The sequence below is a fragment of the Canis lupus genome, chromosome 3 (genome assembly GCF_048164855.1).
Source record: "Canis lupus baileyi chromosome 3, mCanLup2.hap1, whole genome shotgun sequence".
In the NCBI taxonomy this organism is placed as follows: Eukaryota; Metazoa; Chordata; class Mammalia; order Carnivora; family Canidae; genus Canis; species Canis lupus.
This window is the reverse complement of record NC_132840.1, coordinates 27598750-27621257: the sequence shown is the minus strand read 5'-3', so window position 1 is coordinate 27621257 and position 22508 is coordinate 27598750. Positions and strand designations below refer to the sequence as shown.

At 56.1% G+C, this 22508-nt stretch overlaps 1 protein-coding gene across 21 annotated transcripts in view; it reads left to right on the top strand.

Moving 5' to 3' along the window:
• Positions 1-22508, top strand: part of CAMTA1 (calmodulin binding transcription activator 1) — an 848042-nt gene that overhangs the window by 758684 nt on the left and 66850 nt on the right. For all 21 annotated transcript variants that reach the window (XM_072819831.1, XM_072819825.1, XM_072819824.1 and 18 more), the window contains 3 exons: positions 133-1979; positions 7425-7551; positions 12958-13092. In XM_072819831.1, the coding sequence (XP_072675932.1) occupies positions 133-1979; positions 7425-7551; positions 12958-13092 (2109 nt within the window). The remainder of the gene's footprint in view (positions 1-132; positions 1980-7424; positions 7552-12957; positions 13093-22508) is intronic.

Genomic DNA, 22508 nt, shown 5'->3' with positions numbered 1-22508 from the left:
GCCAGCCCCCAGCTGCTCAGAGACGGGACCTGCTGCAGACCCAGCTCTGATTTTCTCTTTGCGTGTGCGTGTGTGGCCGTGTGTGCATGTGTGCGTGCGCGTGTGTGCATGGTGTGCCTCTGATTTTCACAGGAGCGGGCAGCAGCGTGCACCACAAGTGCAACAGTGCCAAACACCGTATCATCTCGCCGAAGGTCGAGCCGCGGACAGGGGGGTACGGGAGTCACGCAGAGGTGCAACACAACGATGTGTCCGAGGGCAAGCACGAGCACAGCCACAGCAAAGGCTCGAGCCGCGAGAAGAGGAACGGCAAGGTGGCCAAGCCTGTGCTGCTGCACCAGAACAGCACGGAGGTCTCCTCCACCAACCAGGTGGAGGTGCCCGACACCACCCAGAGCTCCCCTGTGTCCATCAGCAGCGGCCTCAACAGCGACCCGGACATGGTGGACAGTCCCGTGGTCACGGGTGTGTCCAGCATGGCCGTGGCCTCCGTGATGGGGAGCCTGTCCCAGAGCGCCACGGTGTTTATGTCTGAGGTCACCAACGAGGCCGTATACACCATGTCCCCTACCACTGGCCCCAACCACCACCTCCTCTCGCCTGACGCCTCTCAGGGCCTCGTCCTGGCCGTGAGCTCCGACGGCCACAAGTTCGCCTTCCCCACCGCGGGCAGCTCGGAGAGCCTGTCGATGCTGCCCACCAACGTGTCCGAAGAGCTGGTCCTCTCCACCACCCTCGATGGTGGCCGGAAGATTCCAGAAACCACCATGAACTTTGACCCCGACTGTTTCCTCAATAACCCAAAGCAGGGCCAGACGTATGGGGGTGGAGGCCTGAAAGCGGAGATGGTCAGCACCAACGTCCGGCACTCGCCACCAGTGGAGAGGGGCTTCAGCTTCACCACCGTCCTCACGAAGGAGATTAAGACCGAGGACACCTCTTTTGAGCAGCAGATGGCCAAAGAAGCGTACTCGTCCTCGGCGGCGGCCGCAGCCTCCAGCTCCCTCACCCTGTCGGCCGGCTCCAGCCTCCTGCCGTCTGGCGGCGGCCTGAGTCCCAGCACCACCCTGGAGCAGATGGACTTCAGTGCAATCGACTCCAACAAAGACTACACGTCCAGCTTCAGCCAGACGGGTCACAGCCCCCACGTCCACCAGACCCCTTCCCCAAGCTTCTTCCTGCAGGATGCCAGCAAGCCTCTCCCCCTCGAGCAGAACGCCCACAGCAGCCTGAATGACTCCGGGGGCACCTTTGTGATGCCCACGGTGAAAACGGAGGCCTCGTCCCAAACCAGCTCCTGCAGCGGCCACGTGGAGACAAGGATAGAGTCCACTTCCTCCCTTCACCTCATGCAGTTCCAGGCCAATTTCCAGGCCATGGCTGCGGAAGGGGAGGTCACCATGGAGACTTCTCAGGTGGCCGAAGGGGGCGAGGGCCTCATCAAGTCTGGGGAGCTACAGGCCTGTAGCTCTGAGCACTACCTGCAGCCCGAGACCACTGGGGTGATCCGCAGTGCCGGCGGTGTCCCCATCCTCCCGGGCAACGTGGTGCAGGGACTCTACCCCGTGGCCCAGCCTGGCCTGGGCAACGCCTCCAACATGGAGCTCAGCCTGGACCACTTTGACATCTCCTTCAGCAACCAGTTCTCCGACCTGATCAATGACTTCATCTCCGTGGAAGGGGGCAGCAGCACCATCTACGGGCACCAGCTGGTGTCGGGGGACAGCACAGCGCTCTCCCAGTCGGAAGATGGGGCCCGCGCCCCCTTCGCGCAGGCGGAGATGTGCATCCCCTGCTGCAGCCCCCAGCAGGGGAGCCTGCAGCTGAGCAGTGCCGAGGGCGGGGCCGGCACCATGGCCTACATGCACGTGGCTGAGGTGGTCTCTGCCACCCCGGCGCAGGGCACCCTGGGGATGCTGCAGCAGAGCGGACGGGTGTTCATGGTGACCGACTACTCCCCGGAGTGGTCTTACCCAGAGGTAAGCTGCTGCTGCCCTGGCCTCCCCAACCTGCCGCCAGCGCGCAGCCGAGGGAGGCTCACTTCCATGTGGCCGCCCTTTGGATGGAGCTCTGGACATACAGACAGAGTTGTCCCCTTCCTCTGTCCCCATGAGCTATGCTTCTCAGACTTCACTGAAGCAAGTAGCTTGACAATCAAGGATCTCCGGGGGGCCAGGTGGCCTCCCCACTGCCCCCGGAGTAACAGTCTGCTGTTACCTGGCTTAAGTATTAACATTCCATCTGAGTTTTGCTCTGCTTCCTTTTTTTTTTTTCTTTTTAAAAATGTCCTAGGGCTGCTAAAACAAAACAAAACAAATTCAAAACTCACCACCATAGACCATCCATAGCCATTACTCTTGATTTGCTTCACTAAAAACAAAATATAAACCAATTCCCATCAACCTGAGAGGAAGGGTATGGCTTCCAAATAGGCATCCGTGAAAATTTCTCGGATAAATCCAGCCTCTACAAAATCAAAAGTAGGATCTGACCTTTGGTTTTGTAGAGGAGCCTGACCTGATCTCCTGACTCAGGATCCCCCACCTGTGCCCCTTCCCCAACTCTCTGCCACTTCTGGTAGTCTCAGTTCCTGCCAGCTGACCTCTGACATAGAGGATCACTATCCCAAAGCCAGGGTCATTGGAAAACCCAGGTCTCGCCACAGTGGCATGGCGTTTAAAGAAGAAACCTTTGCTTTCTCTCAGAGGTTAAATGGCACAGGAAGGGGACAGCGTGGCCCGAGGTTTCCCTACTGCCCTGCTGCACACTGCAGCTCGCTCATTGACCTCTCCCAGCTCACCTGCCAGGTGCTTGGGGAGCAGAGCAATCACCACACTTTCTTCCAGGGAGGTGGCTGCCCACGGATCTCCTGGTCCCACTGCTGTGTGTCCCGTGGACACTGGGGTTAGGGGTAGCTGTCTCGTAGACCAAGAGAAGGGTGTTCTTGAAGACCATGAATCTCACAGGGTAGCTCAATGCAAGAATACAGATTCCACAAAAGCTCTTCAGGTGCAGGCAGTGCAGGGACTCTGGCCAAAGCCTGTGCATGTTACAGCCCCAGGTGATTGAGGGGCTCCCGAGGATGATGCGGGAGTCTCAGGACTAGACCAACAGGGTGCTCTGAGAAGTGGAGTGCTCCACTGAGCCAGTCTCAGCATTTTTTTTTAAGATTTTATTTATTTATTCATGAGAGACACAGAGAGAGAGAGAGAGAGAGAGAGAGAGAGGCAGAGACACAGGCAGAGGGAGAAGCAGGCTCCATGCACCGGGAGCCCAATGCAGAACTCAATCCCAGAACCTGGGATCATGACCTGAGCCAAAGACAGATGCTCAACCACTGAACCACCCAGATGCCCGCTCAGTCTCAGCTTTGTCTCCCCCTCGGGCCCTGGTGAAGGGGACAACATGGCCCATGGGTGGAGCAAATCTTAGAGGATATTCCGAGGTATCAATTGGGCTCTGCAATGATGTCGCTTTTCTGTGACTGGATTTCCTCATCTGTAAAATGGGGGTAACAGACGTACCCTCCTTGGGGCAAAGATGTAGTGCCAGGAATTTTGGTTTAGTACTTGCCCGTAGTAAGTAATCAGTGAATACTTGTTGTTCTGTGGCTGTCACAGCTTGAGGCTTCCTGTGGTCCTTTTGGGGTCCTGCCACCATGACTGTGGCACAGAGGCCACACGAAGCAGTTTCCTGTCCCTCCTACTCACTGGTTGACTGCTTACAACCTTGGGGAAGTCACCGAGATTATGGGCCTCACTGTTAACAATTCTTTCCAGGAGGCTCATTACTTCTTCTCCTTTTATGGCAAAGCACAGATAAAATCAGGCACAGATGTACCCAGCTCTCAGAAAGATGCCACATCAGCTCAGCTAGTGGCCCAGGCTTCATACAAGGGGGTCCCGGAAAGACGGCAGGGGTCTAGACAGAGCAGCTTCTGTCCATGCACCATGTCTGTGTACAACATGTTGAGAGGTGTCCAGAGGCCACTACCTCGTGTGCTGAGGAGCATGGGGCTGGGGCCAGACAGGATGTGCCCCATACTCACTAGCTGGTAACTTTGGGCAAGGTTGCCACCTTTATTGTTTCTGAAATGGGCAATGATATCTCTTATCTCACTGAGTTGTTATTAAGGACTGAGTAAAGTACTCAGGCAGCACCTGCCTCTTCCATCCACCTCCATGTGCTCCACCTCCAAGACTTCGGAAGATTCTGACCAAGCCTACTCCTGGTATGGCTCAGTTTGACCCTGTCCGTGATGCTGAGCCCAGTGGCATCCTCATAGTCCCCACCACATTTCACTTCCCACCCCAGGTCAGCTCAGCCCAGCAGCCTGCCCACTCCTCCTCCCAACCAGCACAGGGCTAAGAAAGCATCTCAGAGGGACAGAGAGGGGTATGTAGCAAGAGGTCAACTGTGAGACCTGACTCCCTGGGCCTCAGTTTCCTTATCTGTAAATGGCTGAGAGGGGTGGCCTCAAGACCTTGCAGGTCCTAGGCCTGGGAGATTTGTCTGTCAGGACCCTTGGAACTTCCCCCTCACCCCCGCCACCAGAGCCTAAGTCCTGCAGGAACTGGACCAAGGGATAAGGGGGACCTCTCTTTCCCCAGCCTCAGCCTGTGCACACCAGCCCCCGGCATGGGTCCAGGCCCGCAGTCTGGCCACCGTGGGACTGGGGCACTAGCAAGGAGCTATTAACAGACTTGGTCCCCTGTTCTGTACCCAAAAACCGGCAGGTCCCCAAATCGTACCTCAAGGAAAGTCAGTTCAGCAGCCTGCCACGCGAGGGCAGCACGGGAGCAGGAAAGAATGTGGGTCTGGGCACCTCCAAGAGGGAGCCTCCAGCCCTGGTTTTCCAGAAGCCCTTGAGGTTTCCAGGAAACAAAAGCAACTCAAATTCAATTTGATATGGAAAATGCACAGATGCCACCCAGCTGGTCCCTTTGGAGCCAAATGGCCACACGGTGAGGCCTCTGCAGAGAGAGGCCCCAGTGACTCTGACCAGCTACTTCCTCCTCACCATCCTCCCCCTCCCTGGCCACAGTCCCCAGTCCAGCAGCAAGGGCCACCCCCTCCTGGGTTCCCCTACACGAGACACACCTCTCTCTCAACCCTTCTCTCCCCCTCACAGCCTCCTGGCTGGCACATTTGCCCCTGTCTTCCTGGCCAACTGTGCCAGGAGCTCGGTTCTAGCCACACTATGCCAAGCAAGACATGTAGCAACACACATAGCAAGACACCTAGGCTGGGGGACAGACACTTCTGAGGCTGTAAATATGAGCGTGAGCTAAACTGGCCCAGCTCTAAAATCCACTCTGCCAGAAAGCTAAGGCCAGGCCACCCTGCTGTCTCTTCTGGGAGCGTCCCTCCCCACCTCCCAGATGCTCTGTCCCCCTCTTCACCTGCAGCTGCAGCTGGTCACCAGCACACACATACACACACATGCACGCACACACACATCCACGCACATGTGCACACATGTGCCCCAAGATCTACCCTGGTTACATCAGACACCTAGGTCCTTTATATCAGGGCACAGACCTCAGATGGCATGTGTTGCCCCCTCTACTCCCCCAAATTCTCTGCGTCATCTGCCTCCACTGACAGTTCGCTACACCAGGCGGAGGAAGCTGCAATTAGAGCCCGTCAGGTGCCTGCGTCACCGCGGATGGAGCGCAGCCAGGCCAGCGTTGCCATGGGAACCATCCCCTGAACTGATGGATGCTGAGCCCATCCTGCAGCGGTTTCCATGGAGAAGGTCCTGATGTTCTCCAGTCATTTCTACAGTTCTTTGTTTCTCACAGCAGCCCTAGTTTCATGCCAGCAGCTCTTGATTGGGGTTATTGTTTTGTTTTGTTTTGTTTTGTTTTCCTTTTTTCTCACATGGAAAATGTGGCTTTTTGAAGCCACTGCTCTTCCACTTCAGAGGATCCAGGGAGGATCGTGCCCTGAACTGGCCTGTGGTTCTACCTATGCCATGAGCACCCCTCCCCGCCCTCACCCAGAATGCTGGCCCCAGTCCTGTCATCCTGACAGAGTTCCAAATGCCCCTATGGAGCCATATAGCAGAACCAAGGAATGTTAAGACCAGAAGGGCTACCAGGGAGGTTGGGTCACTGGGCTGAGGACACAGAGCTCCTGAGGGACAGAAGCAGGGGCCTGGGCTATCTCCACTGTCCCCCACCTTCGGCCTCCTAGTGGCAAACTTCTCCAAAACCATCCCATCCCATCCAAGAGGACACGTGGAATGCCTGCCCACCAGGGGAACCCTCCTGTGCTGGGCTGTAGGAGAATCACCCTCACCTCATCCCTGGGAACACCCTCTCCTGCTGTTGATGCCCAAGGCCAGCCCTGGTCCAGGTCGGGGTTCCGGAAGCATTGTGGGCATCCCAAGGGTAAGCCTTGGGTTGAGGCTGGGGGTCCCTCCACGTCAGGGTACGCCAGTGCCAAGAAGGATCCGTGCAACACCCGGTGACTGGGCAGGAGAGTGTCTCTCTGGCGGGGCCAGTAGTGGGAGAGCTGGGGTCTGGCCTCTCTGGCCTGGAAAGGTGGGGAAAGGGGCCTGCACCCTTCACTCCCTTCCACCCTCTACCCCCACCCCCTACCCTCACCCCCACCCCCAGTCTCCAGTAGATATGCCGGTCAGTGTTCTGAAGCCTGGACACTAGGTGGCGCTCTCCACACTGTCCTGCGCAGGTGTGGGCCCCTTGCCGGGAAAAGTGGCTGGAGCCTGCGGGAGGGGGGTGGGGTGGGGGTGGGGGGTTGAGGGGGCACCCAAGGAAAGCCAGAGAGGCCAGCCTCCCCAGCCCCCAGCTGTAAGTCCCTGTCCCACTCAGGGCCATCTCTGAGCCCAAGCCTTTCTCATCCACGCCCCTTCTCCCACTGCAGAAGCCCAGAAGCCGGCCCATCCCTACTATACCCTGAGGATCCTGCAGTTCTCCCTGTTTCCCCACCAGAACACCCCCATCCCTGGAGTGACACTGACGTGCTCAAGCCTGTTTTCAAAACTCGGAGTTCCTGAAACCTGTCTGCAAGTAAAATGACAGAGAAAGCTCCCTCCCTCCTCTCCCCTTCCCTCCAGGGCTCCTGCCTGGCCAATTCTCAGGAGCACCATGTGCTGAAAAGGAGTGAACAACTCTGTGCCACCTTCTGCCTAGAACCAAAAGTTCCTTTCCGCAGGAGAGGTCAGGGGTCAGAACTGCTGGCTGCCTGTGCAGATGCCAGCAGGGGTTCCCCCCCCCCCCACCAGAGGCTTCCTCCTCCTGCTGCCATCCTGAAACAGCAGTTCTCAAAAGTCAGGGCACATTGTAGTCCAGTAGCGTGCATGTACACCAGGCACGGGGGGTGGGGGCAGCCTGGAAGGCCGGCTTCCCCGTCCCTCGCTCTGTGGCTGATGCTCCTCTCTGCCCCTCTGTCCCTTCCAGGGAGGAGTGAAGGTTCTCATCACAGGCCCATGGCAAGAAGCCAGCAATAACTACAGCTGCCTGTTTGACCAGATCTCAGTGCCTGCGTCCTTGATTCAGCCCGGGGTTCTGCGCTGCTACTGCCCAGGTGAGAAGCCCAGCCCCCACCGTAGGTGTGGGGGCCCCAGGAGCACCGCATGGAGGGTCAGCCTGGGAGCGACCTGGGACCAGGGGCACCATCACTCTGAGCCTCCAGTGTCTTCTGCTGGGGTGGAGGGGTCCCAGGCCAACTAGCACGATGTCATCTGTTTGGGCTCATGGCGCTCCTATCAGATGGGGTTACGAAGCCTGCTCAGCTGGGATTTTGAAGAAAACATGATGAGGGACTATCCAGACAGCCAGGAAGGCAGGCTGACACACCCAGGACTGGGCATAGCAGGAAGCCAGAGACACCCTCCACCTGAAAGGATCCCGGAGCTGGTGGTGGGAGCCAGGCAGGTAGAGGAGCCCCAGAGGAGCCGCATCTAGGGTCAGAGCAGCAACCAGGCAGCCCTCCCTCCTCTGGCCTGTGCCTCCCACAGTTACAGACCAGCAGAAGCCACAGAGGGAGAGACAGCCAAGCTGTTTGGTCCATGAGTCAGTGCCCCCAAGGCACTGAGCAGGTCAGAGAGAGGTGAAGAAGGCCTGGTCGCTGTAGGGTGGGGGCAGGGGGGTCAAAGTGAGAATAATCTGCATAAATTCCCTTGAGGACATGTGTACCCTGCGCCCAGAAAAACTCACATGCACATAATCTGCTTCCAGTTTCAGGGGCAAGAACCCTTCTGCTGTCCCTGTCCTTTGCCCTCACTCACTCATTGCCATCTACTTAGTTTGGCGTCCCTGTCTGGTCACCTCCTTGACCTCTGGCCATCACTACCTCCCCATGGGCCTGCCAGCTCCATGTGGTCAGCCTCTGTGTCTTTCCCAGTCACCAGGTGTCCCCAGGGCTTACAAGTGGCTGGCACATCACAAGACAGAGATCAGTATTTGTGAAGGAATCTGTTTCTAGAGCTCCTTTTCCAATCCCTGTGCTGGTGCTGGGGAAACTCTTCAGCTGACATTAGCTCCAGGGATGGCCCATCCAGCTTGCCCAGGCAATGAGTGGAGAGAGAGCCCTACCCCATGTTATCTGATGCCAGGGGATCTACAAAAGGAGAGAGCGCTCCCTGTGGGGGCTGAGGATTAGTATAGAGAAGTGGGGACAGGGAGCTTAGGCCACCCCAGCTATCTGCCACTCCCCATACCATCCCCCCAGCCTGGGGCTCCTGAATTCACATGGAACAGTTTTCCTTCTGTCTCTCTCCTTTCCCTATGCAGCCCACCAGAGCAGAATGCTCCAGGGCTGGTTTCACATGTTCAGTCTCCACCTGAACTCAGCACCTCCTACACCACAAACATCTCAGGGAGTCAGGGATGGTGCCATTGGTGGCCTCTGCCCTTACTGGTCTGCCGTCACCACTGCCTGGCTGGCCCCAAAGGACCCACTTAGCCCCCTTTGCTCCCGGGAGCCCCGCTTGGTCTGGAACACAGCCATCAGGACGCCAGCCCAGGCTGGGTCAGCCTCTCACAGCTCGGGCTACATGGTTAATGCAGCTACCACTCCCCCACCGCCTCTACCCCGGGGGGTAGGGGGAGAGGGCAGCGTGTTATTACACTGTCCACTCACCACCTGCTGTTGGAATTGGACTGGCCTGGCCTATAAATAGAAGCCACTTCCTGTACCTGGTTCTGGCCTGGCTGAGGACCCAGACCTTGCCTGTCCTAGGTTATCTGACCTCTCCACAAAAAAGACTGGCCTTTGCATGCCCTCTGGACGATGTCCCAGGCCAGGACCTGGCGAGTTCTGGGTGGTGAAGCAGTCACACCACAGCATATCCCAGATCCACCAGTTACCATCTGGTGATGTTAGGTTGGTACTTGACCTTTCTGGGCCTCAATTTCTATATCTTAAAAACCACCTGCCAGATGGGTGAGAGCAGAGGTGAAGGAAGGACACCATGGAGCACTTGGTTCATAGGCTCAGTTCGTGAAGGTACTCTAGGAAGAAAGAGCTCTAGCTCTTTGTTTCGAGGGGGAGAGGGGATCAGCGCTGTTAGGTCTCTCAGCAGGCAGCTGTCCTGGTCCCAGAGCATTCCTGGGTCCCAAGAGCTGGCATCAGAGTCCACCTAGGCTAGCATGTCTCCCAGTGGTTCAGGCTCCTCTAACACAGCACATCTGGAACCGGAGATGGGAAGCCACAGGCTCAGGCAGAGACCAAGAGCCAAGGCCCTGCTGCTAGAGCACCATTTTGTTCTGCAACCAACTGCAAAGAGGGGGTCCCCTTTGGACGTCTCTGCCTTAAGGCCCAAATGAAAACATGTCACTCTGTAAGACAGTGTTGGATGTACACATGCACTCCTTCATTCATCAAATCATTTACCAGGCACTGGTAAGCATCTAAAATGGGGCAGAGCGTAAGGAGGGACAGAAGCCCCCACCCCTCAGCCCCACTCTGACCCCAAGGAGCAATCAGTCTCGGGAGGAAACAGGCAAACAAGCCCCTGCCCTGGGGAATGGTACGGGCTGCTTGGGCGCCTCTTCCAAGGGCTTGGGGACATGAGCTGATCTTGAAGAAGAAACATTTGAAGCCAGAACCCATCTGGCCTTGCCAGAAAGGAGGTGTCAGAGGCCTGTGAGCACAAGCCAAGCCACCTCAGGAGCTGGGAATGACACGGAGGAGGGGCATGGGGAGCACACATGGCCGCCGCTCTCTAGCCTGGCACCCTGACGAGGAGACTGGACCCTGACCAGGAACATAGTCCCCCATTGTCACAGGCCACAGACGACATGCAGCATGGCATCCGCATCCTACAAGGTCTTAGCAGTGCTCCCAGAGCAGGAGAGAGACAACCAAGTCAGGGTGCTGAGCTCGGGGGGAAAGGTGAAGGAAGACTTGAGACTTCAGAAAAGGCTCCCTGGACTCAGGAGGAGACAGAAGAAGCCACCAACCAGAAGACTTGGCCAGCAGGACACCCCACCCTGGATTCCTGGGAGGTTGCCAAAGGCAAAGGGTAAAAGTCAACACAAGGCGGGCAAGTGCACTGCGTTTTGAAGCAATTCATTCACCAAATGATTGAGTGGCCATACCATGCCAGGCACTGAGCTTGGCACTGGGCATGAAGGGGCGACCCATGCCCAACTCTCATGGAGCTTACATTTTACTGCAGGAGGCAGAAAGAAACAAGGAGACAAAATCGCCAAGCAAGTCGGAGGGAGATAAGGTGGGGAGAGCTGAACATGGAAGAGCTGAAGAAGATGGGGGGGGACCTAACCACATCCATCCTTCTGAGTCAGGGGAAGGAGCTTGATCTGGTCTTACTTGCAATGAGAAGCCATTAGTTTTAAGTAGGGAAGTGATGTGATCTAAATTATATCTTTAAAAGATGATTCTGGGTGTGTGGGAGAGCAGATTGTAGGGGGGAAGACCAGAAACAGGGAAGCCGTAGGAAGCAAGCAGAGGAGTGATCTTTCCCAACATAAAGGGGGGGGGTGCTCCGGGCAACATATTCTCACCAGTTTCAGGTGAGAACTTTGGAATGTGGCCCCCCAATTCCATCCCAGCAGGAACAGGTAGGTCTCCGGGGGGGCTGAGCTTACCCTTAGCAGGACTCCAGGTGAGAAATGCTGGCAGCTTGGACCAGAAGAGTGGCCAGGGAGATAGAGACAAATAGAGGGACCAGGACTCACTGCCAGACTGGATGACAGGAGGGAAGGAGAACTGAGGAAGTGCCTGGGAGCTATGGCCTGCAAGGGCCAAGCTACTGGTCCAGGACCCAGGATACTATGATAGGTCCTCTCCTCTCCATTCTGTCTCTCTCTGTGGAAAGATGGGATGCTCTGAATCACCCACATTCCAGCATCACTGCAGGTTGTACAAGTGCCAGGAGGTGGTGAAGAAGACAGCAGTTGAGGAGCTCCTTCGGGTCGGAACATCTGTCACAGAGAATCCTTGGGCTCCCCAGCCACCAGCCAAGGCTGGGAGGCCTGCTAATAGGTGCAGAGCTGAGCGGGCTCAGATGGGGTGCCTTCTTTCTGTTGTCTCAGATGCCCTTCTGGGGTAAACCAGGCAAAACCCCAGGGAGGATGAATGACCATGAACTTGGAAGTCTGCTGGGGACACTGTCAGGGTCTCAGAAGGTTCTGGGCTTGGCTGGGAACCCCAGCCCAGAGAGACACCACAGGAGGGCCTATGGGACCTCCACCCATCATGGAGCCAGTTGATTCAGTTTGTGGTCTAGAGCTAAGAGACCACACCAGGATGGGAAGCAGAGGGGGAAAACCCACTGGTCACCCTTGGGCAGTGATGTCCTAAAGCCATGCTCTGGGGACAGTGGCATGGTATGTATACCTGGGATGAACAGAGTCCACAGGTCAATGAGTTGGTTTTCCCATGGGAAGTCTGCATGAGAGGGAAGCCAGAGCTCTACTCTGCCCTGGGGAACAGCTGACTTGGACAGCTTTCTCAAGTCTGTAAGCTTCTGAAAGCCAAGAGCCCAAACAGTAACATGATCCCTGTGTGCGTCCTCCCTGGAAATCTGTTCTGGGGAGGCCCTGGGCACTGTATCTGGTGTTCCAAAAAAGCAGGGTAGAGAGCACATAACCCTGATGTCTACCAGAGGACGAGGCCTGGTGGGGTGGAGCGGCCTGTGCACCCATCCTGGCCCCCTGGGTCCATCTCTGTGGGTCACAGCCCCCAAGATTTCAACAGGAGCCATGTATCATCTTTAACCCCAGAAATGAAGCAGGTTTCTGCCAGGGGTGGGCTCTCTTCTTGCCAACAGTTAGAATGTCCCAGTTGTTTATTCAAGCAATACAGCCTTCATTGAGCCCTGTGTTGGGGACAGAACAGGTAATGAGACCCTCAAGGGCCTGCCTTCCCAAAGCCCACTGTCTAGGCATTGGAGGGAGCTGTAAGATTCAAGCCAGCACCCCAGCTCGGCACCCGTGGGCCCAGAGTAACAGGCATGGCAGAGGCTCCTACCTTCATCAGGAAGGCAGAGAAATTTCTGAAAATACATGGAAGGCCATGCTAAGTGCAACAGGACAAGCTTGTAGGATTAAGTGAAACAGAGAAATAAGCACAAAGACCCAAAGCAAATGCTGTACCCAGGCCCCATCTAGGATGGATAGGGTAGGGGAGAAGTCAGGCAGCCATGGGTCAGGCAGGGTTGGGGGTCATTCATTCATTCAGCAAATCCACACTGACTTCCCAGTACCTGCCCTCACCACGGAGCAGAGGAGCAAACAGGTAATATAATACCAGGTGTGGGAGTGATCACAGGGCACCCAGCTGAGTCTGGGGTCCAGAGAAGTTTCCTGGAAGAAGAAGCATTACATTTGGGCCTCTAGGAATGAGTAGACAGAGGTTGGGATCACCCAGTGAAGGGAGGGCACTCCAGGTTCCTGTATGATACATCAAGGTGAAGGGTGCTCACCCCCTGCCCCTCGCTCTGACCTCTCTTTCCTTTGCTTTCAGCCCATGACACTGGTCTTGTGACCCTACAAGTTGCCTTCAACAACCAGATCATCTCCAACTCAGTGGTGTTTGAGTACAAAGCTCGGGCCCTGCCCACACTCCCTTCCTCCCAGCATGACTGGCTGTCATTGGACGGTAAGAACAGCGCTCGGATATCCTTGCCAGGTGCTGAGAAAAAGGGACACTTGGGGACCCTGCACACAGGTGTGAAAAAGAAGGAAACTTCCTAACTTCTACTTAGGGCAAAAGTCTTCACTGTGGAAAGACCAACAGGGTCCCTACTCCTAATCTGGGTTTCTCTCTGGCATGGAATGAAGTATATGAGTTTGGGCCTGTGGCTGTCATTCCTGCCAGGGGATACAGGTGGCCAGACAAGCCCCTGGGTTGCTAAGAGAAGCAGGGTCTGAGCATCCTCTGTTGCCCCCTCCCCAAGCCAATTTCTAGGGTGTCCTTGAACAGAGAGCCCCCAGTGGCCATCACCAAGCCCTGAGTCTCTTAGAGATGAAAGCAATGTGAGCAGCTGAGAGGAGGCATCTCAGGCTCAGCTCCTTTCATGTTCCAAGGCCCAGACAGGGGAGCTGTGTATTAAGTGCTTTTGCCTCATAGGGATAACAAGCCAAACCTCAAGGAAACCCTCAAATACTGGTCCCCTGCAACTAGGCTGTTTCTACCTTAGCCTCTGCCCTGTGGGGCATCTGAAACAAGTCTAGGATCATCATCATGACTGAGGGTGGAGGGCCGGGGAGCCCCAATGTGCTCAAATGGAGGAGACAGGACCTGCTGTCCAAGGCCAGCTTTCTGAGAGCCAATGGCCTTGAATATAAGTTAGCGTTGGCACCAAAGGCCCTGCAGAGAAAAGCTGCCAAAGACAGGTGGGGGATGCTTAGGTCAGAGGCTGCCCTTCCCAGCTTGTTCATGCCTAGCAGAAGCCCCGGAACTGGCCTGGGGAGCTGGGCTGGTAGTCTGCTCTCCACCCCCTGATGGAGTGGAAGGGATGGCTGCACACATGTCAGTGTCAGGTCAGCCAGCAGAAGGGCTGGTCTGTGGAGTCCTCCCAGGGATCTCATCAGCCTGAGGTGTGGGCCGTGCCTAAGCCGACCCTGGGCCCTCTGCAGGGATCACTTCCCTAAGCACCTCTCCTCTGTGCACAACAGCCCTTTGCCTTATCAACTCTCAGGCTTCCCCTTGCTGCTGGCTGCTGGAGAGTTTCTGGGCTAGGGCACATGCCCTGAGCCACACAATGTGCAAATCTCAGCCTCATCCCAGGCCGGCTCCAGCAGCGACAGGGTGCCTGGCGGCCACCCCGGCCACTAAATCCTCTGAGCTATTTCCCAGAGGTGGCTTTGGGTCAGCAGGCATCTGCACCCTGGCAGTAGCTGCGCGGGAGCACCAGGCTGGCCTTGGCAGCCACCCTGGGCGAGACCGAAGCCAGCCAGAGCTGTGACGATGACCTGCAGGATGTAACGGAGAAGGGCAGGGTGACCAGGGGCTCCCGTTCAGGAAATCCGGTTTCAGTTTTGCAGAACAAATGGGAAATGGAGCAGGGTACTCTGCAGAGTCCTGGCTCTCCCTGTGTGACCAGGTCACCTCACCAGGATGGACTGAAGGACATTGGGACAAATGGAGGACCTGCCTGGGATGTGGGAGCCCTTCAGAGAGCCAAGCCTCAGCCAGGCAGTAACTGGGAGCACAGGAAACATCAGCCAGCCCCCCCCCCCACCCCACCCCAGAAGCCCAGGAGGTTATTGGTACAGCTTGGGGAGGATGCTGTGACCATGGAGAAGGGAAACCATCTCTGCTTCACCGCAAAGACACCTCTGAGTCCTAGGCCATACCAGGTCCCTTAGGCAATGAGCAGGCTACCAAGCTGGACACCTGCTCCCCAGCAGCCCCTTCCCAAGGGGACCTGGAGCTCTGACCTCCAGAGGCCTCCAGTTGAAATAACATCCTCCAGCCCCTGACAAAATACACAGGGGAGAAGACAGGAGTCGGGGAAAGGACGTGGGAGGCCCACCGCACTACAGAGAACAGATCGGAGCCCTGCAAGACCTCGCGAATCCCGCTCCCTTCGGTCTTGGCCAGGTGTCCTTTCAAGTAAGGGGAAGGTGGCCAGAGCAGAGCAACCGTGAGACCCCTTCTCTAAAGGAATACAAGTGCCTCATCCAGCCCGAAGGGAAAGTTTCCCAGGATTTCACCAGCCTGATCAATAATAACCGTGCGGGGAGGGGGGAGCCGGAACTGCAGCCGCAGCGCCAAGGCAAAATGCGCCCCGTCAAAGGGGACAGCGGGGACAGCCCTGAGGGTAGGGGTCTCCGGGCCTCCGGGCCAGCCCCGTGGCTTGGCAGCGAACTCCGCGCGGGGGACGCGGCGCAGGGACCAGGCCGCCCGCAGCCTTCCTCTCAGCTCCCCTCCCCTCCCCTCCCCTCCCGCCCCCACGGCACTGGGCAGGTTCGCCCTGGGCGCCGCCGGGAGGGGGGACGCGCGTGCTGCGGCGGCGAGGGGGAGGAGCGGGGGTGCAAAGGGGAGGGGGCGAGGCACCGCGGCGCCGGGAGAGCAGGGGCGCGGCGGCGGGCGGCGCGCGTGCACACACACAGACACGCGCGCGCCCAGGCCCGCACATGCGCGCACGCAGGCCCCCCGCCCCCCTGCTCTGCAATGCAGGGGCGCCTCGCCGGCCGGCTGGCACCGCCGCACCTCGCGCCCGCCCGCTGCGGCAGGGCCCCGCGCCTCTCCCCAGCCCCGCGGACGGCCAGCGGCGGGGAGCGCGGTGCGCTCCGGCCCCGCGGCCCCGCTCCCCATCGCGGGGGCTCTGTGCCCCTCCCCCAGCCCGGAGGGGCAGAGATGTTTGGGGAAGAGGATTTCTGCCTTCACTTGATCCTTTTGAATGGACGTTTGCCAGACGAAGGGCCGCGTGGGGGCACGAGTGTGGAGCGCGGCGCATCCGCACAGGCGCGCGGCCGTGGTGGCGCAGCCTTTGTCCTCCCGCACGGCCTTTGTCTGAGCCGCAGGGCCAGGTGGGGGGCAATCTCCACCCCCCCCCGCGGGGCATCGGTGCCATGGCCCCAAAATCTTAGCTGAGCGCGGCCATCCGGACGGAGACCTAAGGAGGAGATGGGGTGGGGGGAAAGGGGGTGCTCCCGCCGCCACTTAGCTGGGGCCGACCTTGGGAAACGCAGCACATCCAATCCCAGGAGCTGCAGCTCCTCCGCCAGACCTTGGCGGCTTCTCCTGCGTTACCCACCCACCCCCAGCCTGTCTGCCTGGACCCCCACCGCCTAGCCCGGCCTGGCGGGTTGCAGGCCACGGTGCACATTTGTCCTGTGAATGCACGCGTGAGTGAACGAGTGCCCACCAGACGCATCCGTAGAGCTTAATCCCGCCCAGTGGTCAGGAAGGCTTCCCCAACCTGAGACATGGAGCCTGAGCAGGCATCAGCTAAAACAGGAGGGATGAAAAGGAGTATCCCAGGGAGAAGGGGCAGCGAAGGCTGAGGAGATGCAACGGTGGCTACCTTTGGCCAGGGCACTCTGAGAACTACCATTTTCACTATTTCTTACCCAAAGGTGCAAATTCAGAACAGATTCCCGCCCCCCCCCCCCCCCCCGGGGGCCCGACCCCAGAGTGTCTGGGGCAGGCCAGCTGTGCCTTCAGGAAGGAAGCAGGACCTCTTATAGGCTAGAGGCCCTCAGTGAGTTTACCCCAGAGACGTTTGTGGAGGGACTCTGGGAAATGTCTCTTCTTTCTGCCTGTTCTGGGTCCTGCAGACACAGCCGGGGATGTGCTGTCCCTGTGGATGGTCTCCCTGTGCCTGTGTTTGCAGAGAGTAAACCCAGGCCATTTGACACTGCGGATCTGGAGCTGAGGGGGTGGGGCTCACATCTAGCCAAGGGCACTGGGACACCTTTAAGTGACTCCTGTCCCTGGAATAGAAGATGAATGGAACTTCTGGGTGCACTGTTCTTTCTCTTGCAGCCATCTAATTCTTCTCAAAGCCAGATTGAGAAGCCCAGGGGTCCCTCTGGCCCCACCCCCACCCCACTGGCCCCTTTCTTGGAACCCCACTAAGCTGCTTAGACTTAGACTCTATTTTCAATTGCTTCTCAGGCAGCTGGGCCTCTGCCTGAGCAAGAGGATTGGAGTGAGGCCTGGATGCAGCTTTCTTGGGCTCGACAGCTGGCCACCTGGGCAGGCCTCCTGTTGACCCTTAGGGGCAGGAGAGGGACCTTGTCATCTCCAGCAGAGTGGGGAGCAGGGGCTGGAACTGACTTTATCCACTAGGTGCCTGCTTCCTGCATAGGAAGCCTCAGGGCAGGATGGGCACTCAGCAAGGCCAGGGGAAGTTATCCAGTAAGCCAGCCTCCAGGGCAGCCTGCCTTGGGGTTAGACATCTGGAAAGATGGAGAGTAAGGAGAGCTACTCTCTACTAAGGAGGTGGAGAGAAGGAAAAGCAAGATTTGGCCTCCTGATTTGGCCTTCTGCTCTGACCAAACCCTCTATGCTAACAGATGGAAGGTGTGTAGCTGGGGTGGTTCCCAGCTCTGCCCCCCACCTTCATGCTGCTTGCCTTACACACACACACACACACACACACACACACACACACTGCATGCTCCTGCCAGCCTCTCCCTTAAAGCAGGTTTCTAAAAACAGCCTCCACCCACCAGGAGCCAGAGGCCACACATGACGTAGAGACCATGGGGGTAGTCCAGTAGCAACAGGAGAGGGCATTCCAGCTGTGAGACTGGCCCCCCGAAGCCTCTGGGTGTTTTTTCCCTCCCATAGTGACACTCCAGGGCCTTCTGATGTGTATACTACGCCAGCTGCTCCTGGCCTGGCTCCCTCCCTCCCTCCTGCAGACCCGCAGCCCACCTCCCAGCTACCCACCTCTGCGCTTATGGTGTGATGCCCAACTGTCCACATAGGAGAACATGCATGGAGCCGAACAATTTAGTTGTAAATAATTTAAAATATCACTGTTTTATTAAAAATAAGACAGTTTATTTTATGGAACAGGATACAAAATTCACAAGACTTTTTAAGATAAGACATTCAGCAGGAGTGAATTGTCTTGACTTTGAAGAGCTGCCTTGAAGTATATCCATAGCCAGTGCCCCAGGGGCCCACCCTTACCTGCCTCTGGGAGGACTTTGGAGGAGAAGCTTGAAGGAGCACTGACAGGGGTCCTCCCCAAAAGTAAAGAAGTGGGTACTGCCAAGAGCCCTCTGGCACTCATCTGGAGTGGATTAGCTCATGGGTCTCTGGGTACTTCTTTGCATAAGCTAACCTGCCTGGATGTGCCCCAGACCTCATTCCAGAGACAAGGTGGCAGCAGAAAAAGCTGATTTGACCTAGTCTTATATGTAGGACTTGAAGCTGAGTGGCAGGAATATCCCCCTGTCTGACCTACAGCCTGTCTGGCCAGTGCTTTACTTCAAAGTGTGGGTTCTCTTCCCATAATCAGTCTTTGTGGGGTCTGCATCATTATAGATTGGGGGTGTCTGTCCTTAGCCCTCCTTAGCCAGAAACCAAGGGGCCTGGTCCTCAGATGCCTCCTAGAGAAGTGATCTCCCGCTGTTGGCAGCTGGGGCCACACCAAATAGATCTGTATAGAGCTCTTCTGTGTGGCAGGGAATGGGTCACCTTGGAGCTCACCCGCCTCCTTACAGCAGTGACAAATGGTGCCCTGCAGAGAAAGAGCACTGAGGAGCAAGCCCAGCATCTGCAGAGGCCAAGGAGGCAGCCTCTGCATCTTCATTCTGGCTGTTAGGGCAGGAAGCAGAGTAAAATCCATGTGGGAGCCCCAGATCTCTGCCAGATGTGGGCGCTCTTGTAGTACTGGCTTCCCAGCTACCTGAGGGTAAGGTGGCTTATTTTGAGGCATCAAGGTAGGGGGCTCAGGCCCTCTGGTGGTCAGTATCAAGCAACTTATACTTGACCATCACATTCATTTCCTGGGCCACCATAACAAATGAGCACAGACTCAGAGGCTTAAAACAGAAATATATTCTCTCTCAGTTCTAGAGGCTGGAAGTCCAAAATCAAGGTGTCAGCAGGGCCATGCTCCCTCTGAAAGCAATAGAGGAATTCATTTGCTTCTTTCAGCCTCTGGTGGCTGGTGACAATCCTTGACGTTCCTTGGCTAGTGACAACATGACTCCCATCTCTGTTTCTATCATCACACAGCACCTTGTCCCTGTGTCCTCATCTTCTCTTCTTATAAGTGTACCAATCATTGGCTTAGGGCCCACCCTATCCAGTATAAACTCATTATAACTACTTATATCTATAATTAACTAATTACAAAAACTTTATTTCCAAATAAGGTTGCATTCTGAGGCAGAGGGAGAAGAGAGTGCCCCAGGAGAAAGCAGGCTACTTGGACATTCACAGAACATTCCAGAAGGAGCCTGTGATAGAAATTGAGAAGGAACAGTCAGGGGAGTTGAGGGACCAGGAGAAGGTGGAGTCACAGAGCCTATGGTCTGGAGAGCCTCACAATGGGGATGGGACACCCAATGGGGTCAGAGGTACTGAAAGCCCACAAATTGAATGGCAGTTAAAAGGCAATAGGGTGCTCTCTCCTGGGCCACTCTCTTCTCCCTGAGGGCTTGCCCTCACCCGGAGCTCCCTTTATGGTATAGGAAGGTGAAGGTGCACTATCTTCTCCCTTGTGCCTCTTCTCAGATCCAGAACCATCCATCTAACGGTCCCCCAGGAACAGCTTGGCTCGGATTTCTCTTGGGCAAAGTCAACATGTCACAAATCTTATTCACTACCATTCTTTTGTTGCCCTCTGCAACCCCCATCTCCTACAACATTCCCCACCTCAGTGGACGGCCTGACCCCCGGAAGCTGGGAGTCACCCCAAAACCCCTTGCCCACCCCTGTCTGCACCCCATTGCCGTCCTAATGCTTTTGTCCCACCAATCTCCCCTGCCTCCCTGCATACCCTGTCCACCACCTTCATGCAGCCCAACGTAACCTCACATGTGCTGACTAGTCCTCTGGCCTTTCATCTTGCCTCCTTTCACCAGGGCCATCAGCTCTTCATCTACTGTGCACTGGACACTGCTCTAGGCTCTGGAAAACCTTTATTCTCATGGAGTTTATATTCCAGTGGGAAGGAGAAACAACAAATAAATCACAAAGGAAAATATCAAGGCACTTAAAATGGTGGCCTAATAAAATAAAATAAAATAAAATAAAATAAAATAAAATAAAATGGTGGCCTAGTAGAGGGTGCCAGGGTGGCTACTCGAGGGGGCGGGGGGTGGTCCAAGGAGGCCTCTATGGGAAGACAATATAACAGGAAAAGAGCCAGCCACAGTAAGAACATGGGAAGAATATTACAGGCTGAGGGAATAAGAAGAACAAGGCTGCCAGGGAGAGAAAAAGCTGATGAAGCCCCTGCAGCTGAGCAGAGTAAGGGAAGGTATAGGGGAGTGAGACAAGTCTAAGGAGGTCAGCAGGGGCCAGGCCACGTGCAGCCCATCAGCCAAGGCAGGGAGCTGGAATTTTATCCTGAGGACAAAATTGGGGGCCACGGGAGGGTTTTATGCAGGTAAGTCAACACCCTCAGGTTTATGTTTTTCTGATCCGCAGCCACCTGACACTCTTACATCAGTGCAGGCAAGATATGATGGGGGCCCCCAAGGGGGCCAGTAATGATGAGTCCCAAGAGACACAGTTTGGGGTTTGGAGGTAGAGTCAAGGCTTCTGTGGATGATTTAAACATGGAGAATGAGAGAGACGATGGGTCATACCTAGGCTTGGGGCTTGGTGGGTACGGTGGATAATTCCCTGAGATGGAGGAGTTTGAAGAAGCAACAGGTTTGGGAGATGGGGAGTGAGGAGTTTGGTTTTGCTCATGTTGTGCTCCACTGCCTTATTAGGGTCACCAAGAGTACTTTGGAAGTCTGTAGGCCAAGGACAGTCAAGAATGGAGATCAGTTTTAGGAGTCATCGTCTCATAGATGGAATTTAAAGCCATGGGCTAAATGCCATTGCTCCATGAAAGAGTGTAGATAACAGAGGGTGGGTGGGTACAGGGTCCACCAAATATCTGGCTCCCCCAGATATTTGGATGTCAACAGAAAGGAGCTGGCAAAGAGTCTGGGGAGAAGCAGCCAGCAAGTCAGGAAGAAGATGGGAGGACATGACCCCAGGGAGGCTAGGAAAAGAGGGGCTGTCACCAAAAAGGCTGTGGGCATCTGTGTCACCTGCCAGGTGAAAAGTGAGGCAGAGCATTCTGGGTAGAGGAAGCCACATGGAGGGAGATCCTCAGGCAAGAGAGAGCCATGTGAGTTGAAAGAACCCAGAGAAGTGGCTGAAAGCTCTGGATGAGATGGTGCCAAACCTGTCTCTGAGCTCAGAGCCGTGGCCTTCCCCAGTCCAGGGCAGGACAAGAAGGCCCTCCGCCTCCTACCTGACCCAGGAGGTCTTATGCCTCCAATACCTCTGCCCTTCCTTGTGCAGCAAGAGGAAGGACAAGGCCTGCTTTGCCTGTCTGGCCTTCTGGTATTAGCCCAGAAAGGCAGCTTCCCTGTCCCTGGACCCAGGGAGACATCCTGCAACTGCTCTGAATTCCTGGGACAAGCTCTTTCCCACTTGTTCCCCATTGGGGTTCAGGGACTGGGGGTGAGCCCAAGGCAGGAACCAACTGTGACTTATCACCGAAGGGCATGTGGCTGTCAGACCCCTTCGAGACAGCTGTCAGCCCCAACCCTGATTGTGGCTGGAATACAGGAATTGTGTGGATGGGCTCAAAGACTGCCTGGCAAGCCCACTCGGGCAATTGTACCCCTAGCTCCTCATATGATTGTATCAGACTCCCATTATCCTATCACACAGCATTTGGATGTGGGCAGCTATGCTCCAGAAGCTATAGCCTCAAAGAGAAGCCTCTTGGCAAAGCTGGGACCCCAAGGAGACCAGAAGACCTGGGGTACAGACAGCAAGCCAGTGTTTTGCTGGCTTCCTTATCCTTTCCTGGGATCTGGCTTCCTGACTACCTCCCTGGAAAAGAGTGGAGGTGTTGATCTGTTTATCCAGCACTGAGGAGCAATGATCCTAAGACTTCGACACTCAGAATGTCACCAGCAAGGAGAAGAGGCAGCTGCCCCTGGCCTCCTGGAGGAAGTGAGTCCCGGAGGTCCCAGACAGGGTAAGGGGAGACACCTCTCTGCAGTCCAGCTCCACACAGGACTGAGCAGGCCAGACAGCCTCTGGCTGGGGCTAAGAGTAAGGCCTCTCCCTTTAAAAGCTCCTAAAAATACACACATTTCTGATCCATCTAAGCAGCCTGATGACCTTGTCCCTGCCTGTGACAACAAGCCATTCAAAATAGTCTGACAGGCTGAAGACTGGCTTCCTCTACTGCAGTAACCTGCTGACGCTTTACACTTGTGAACCCAAAGTCCTTTGTTTGAGAACAAAAAGTAGCAGGCAGGTATGTGTCAGATGTTCCATGCTTATTAAGAATAACAGGAGACATTTTAAAAATCAGCGGCAGAGGGGAAATAGTTGACACACCAGAAACAAACAGAATCTTC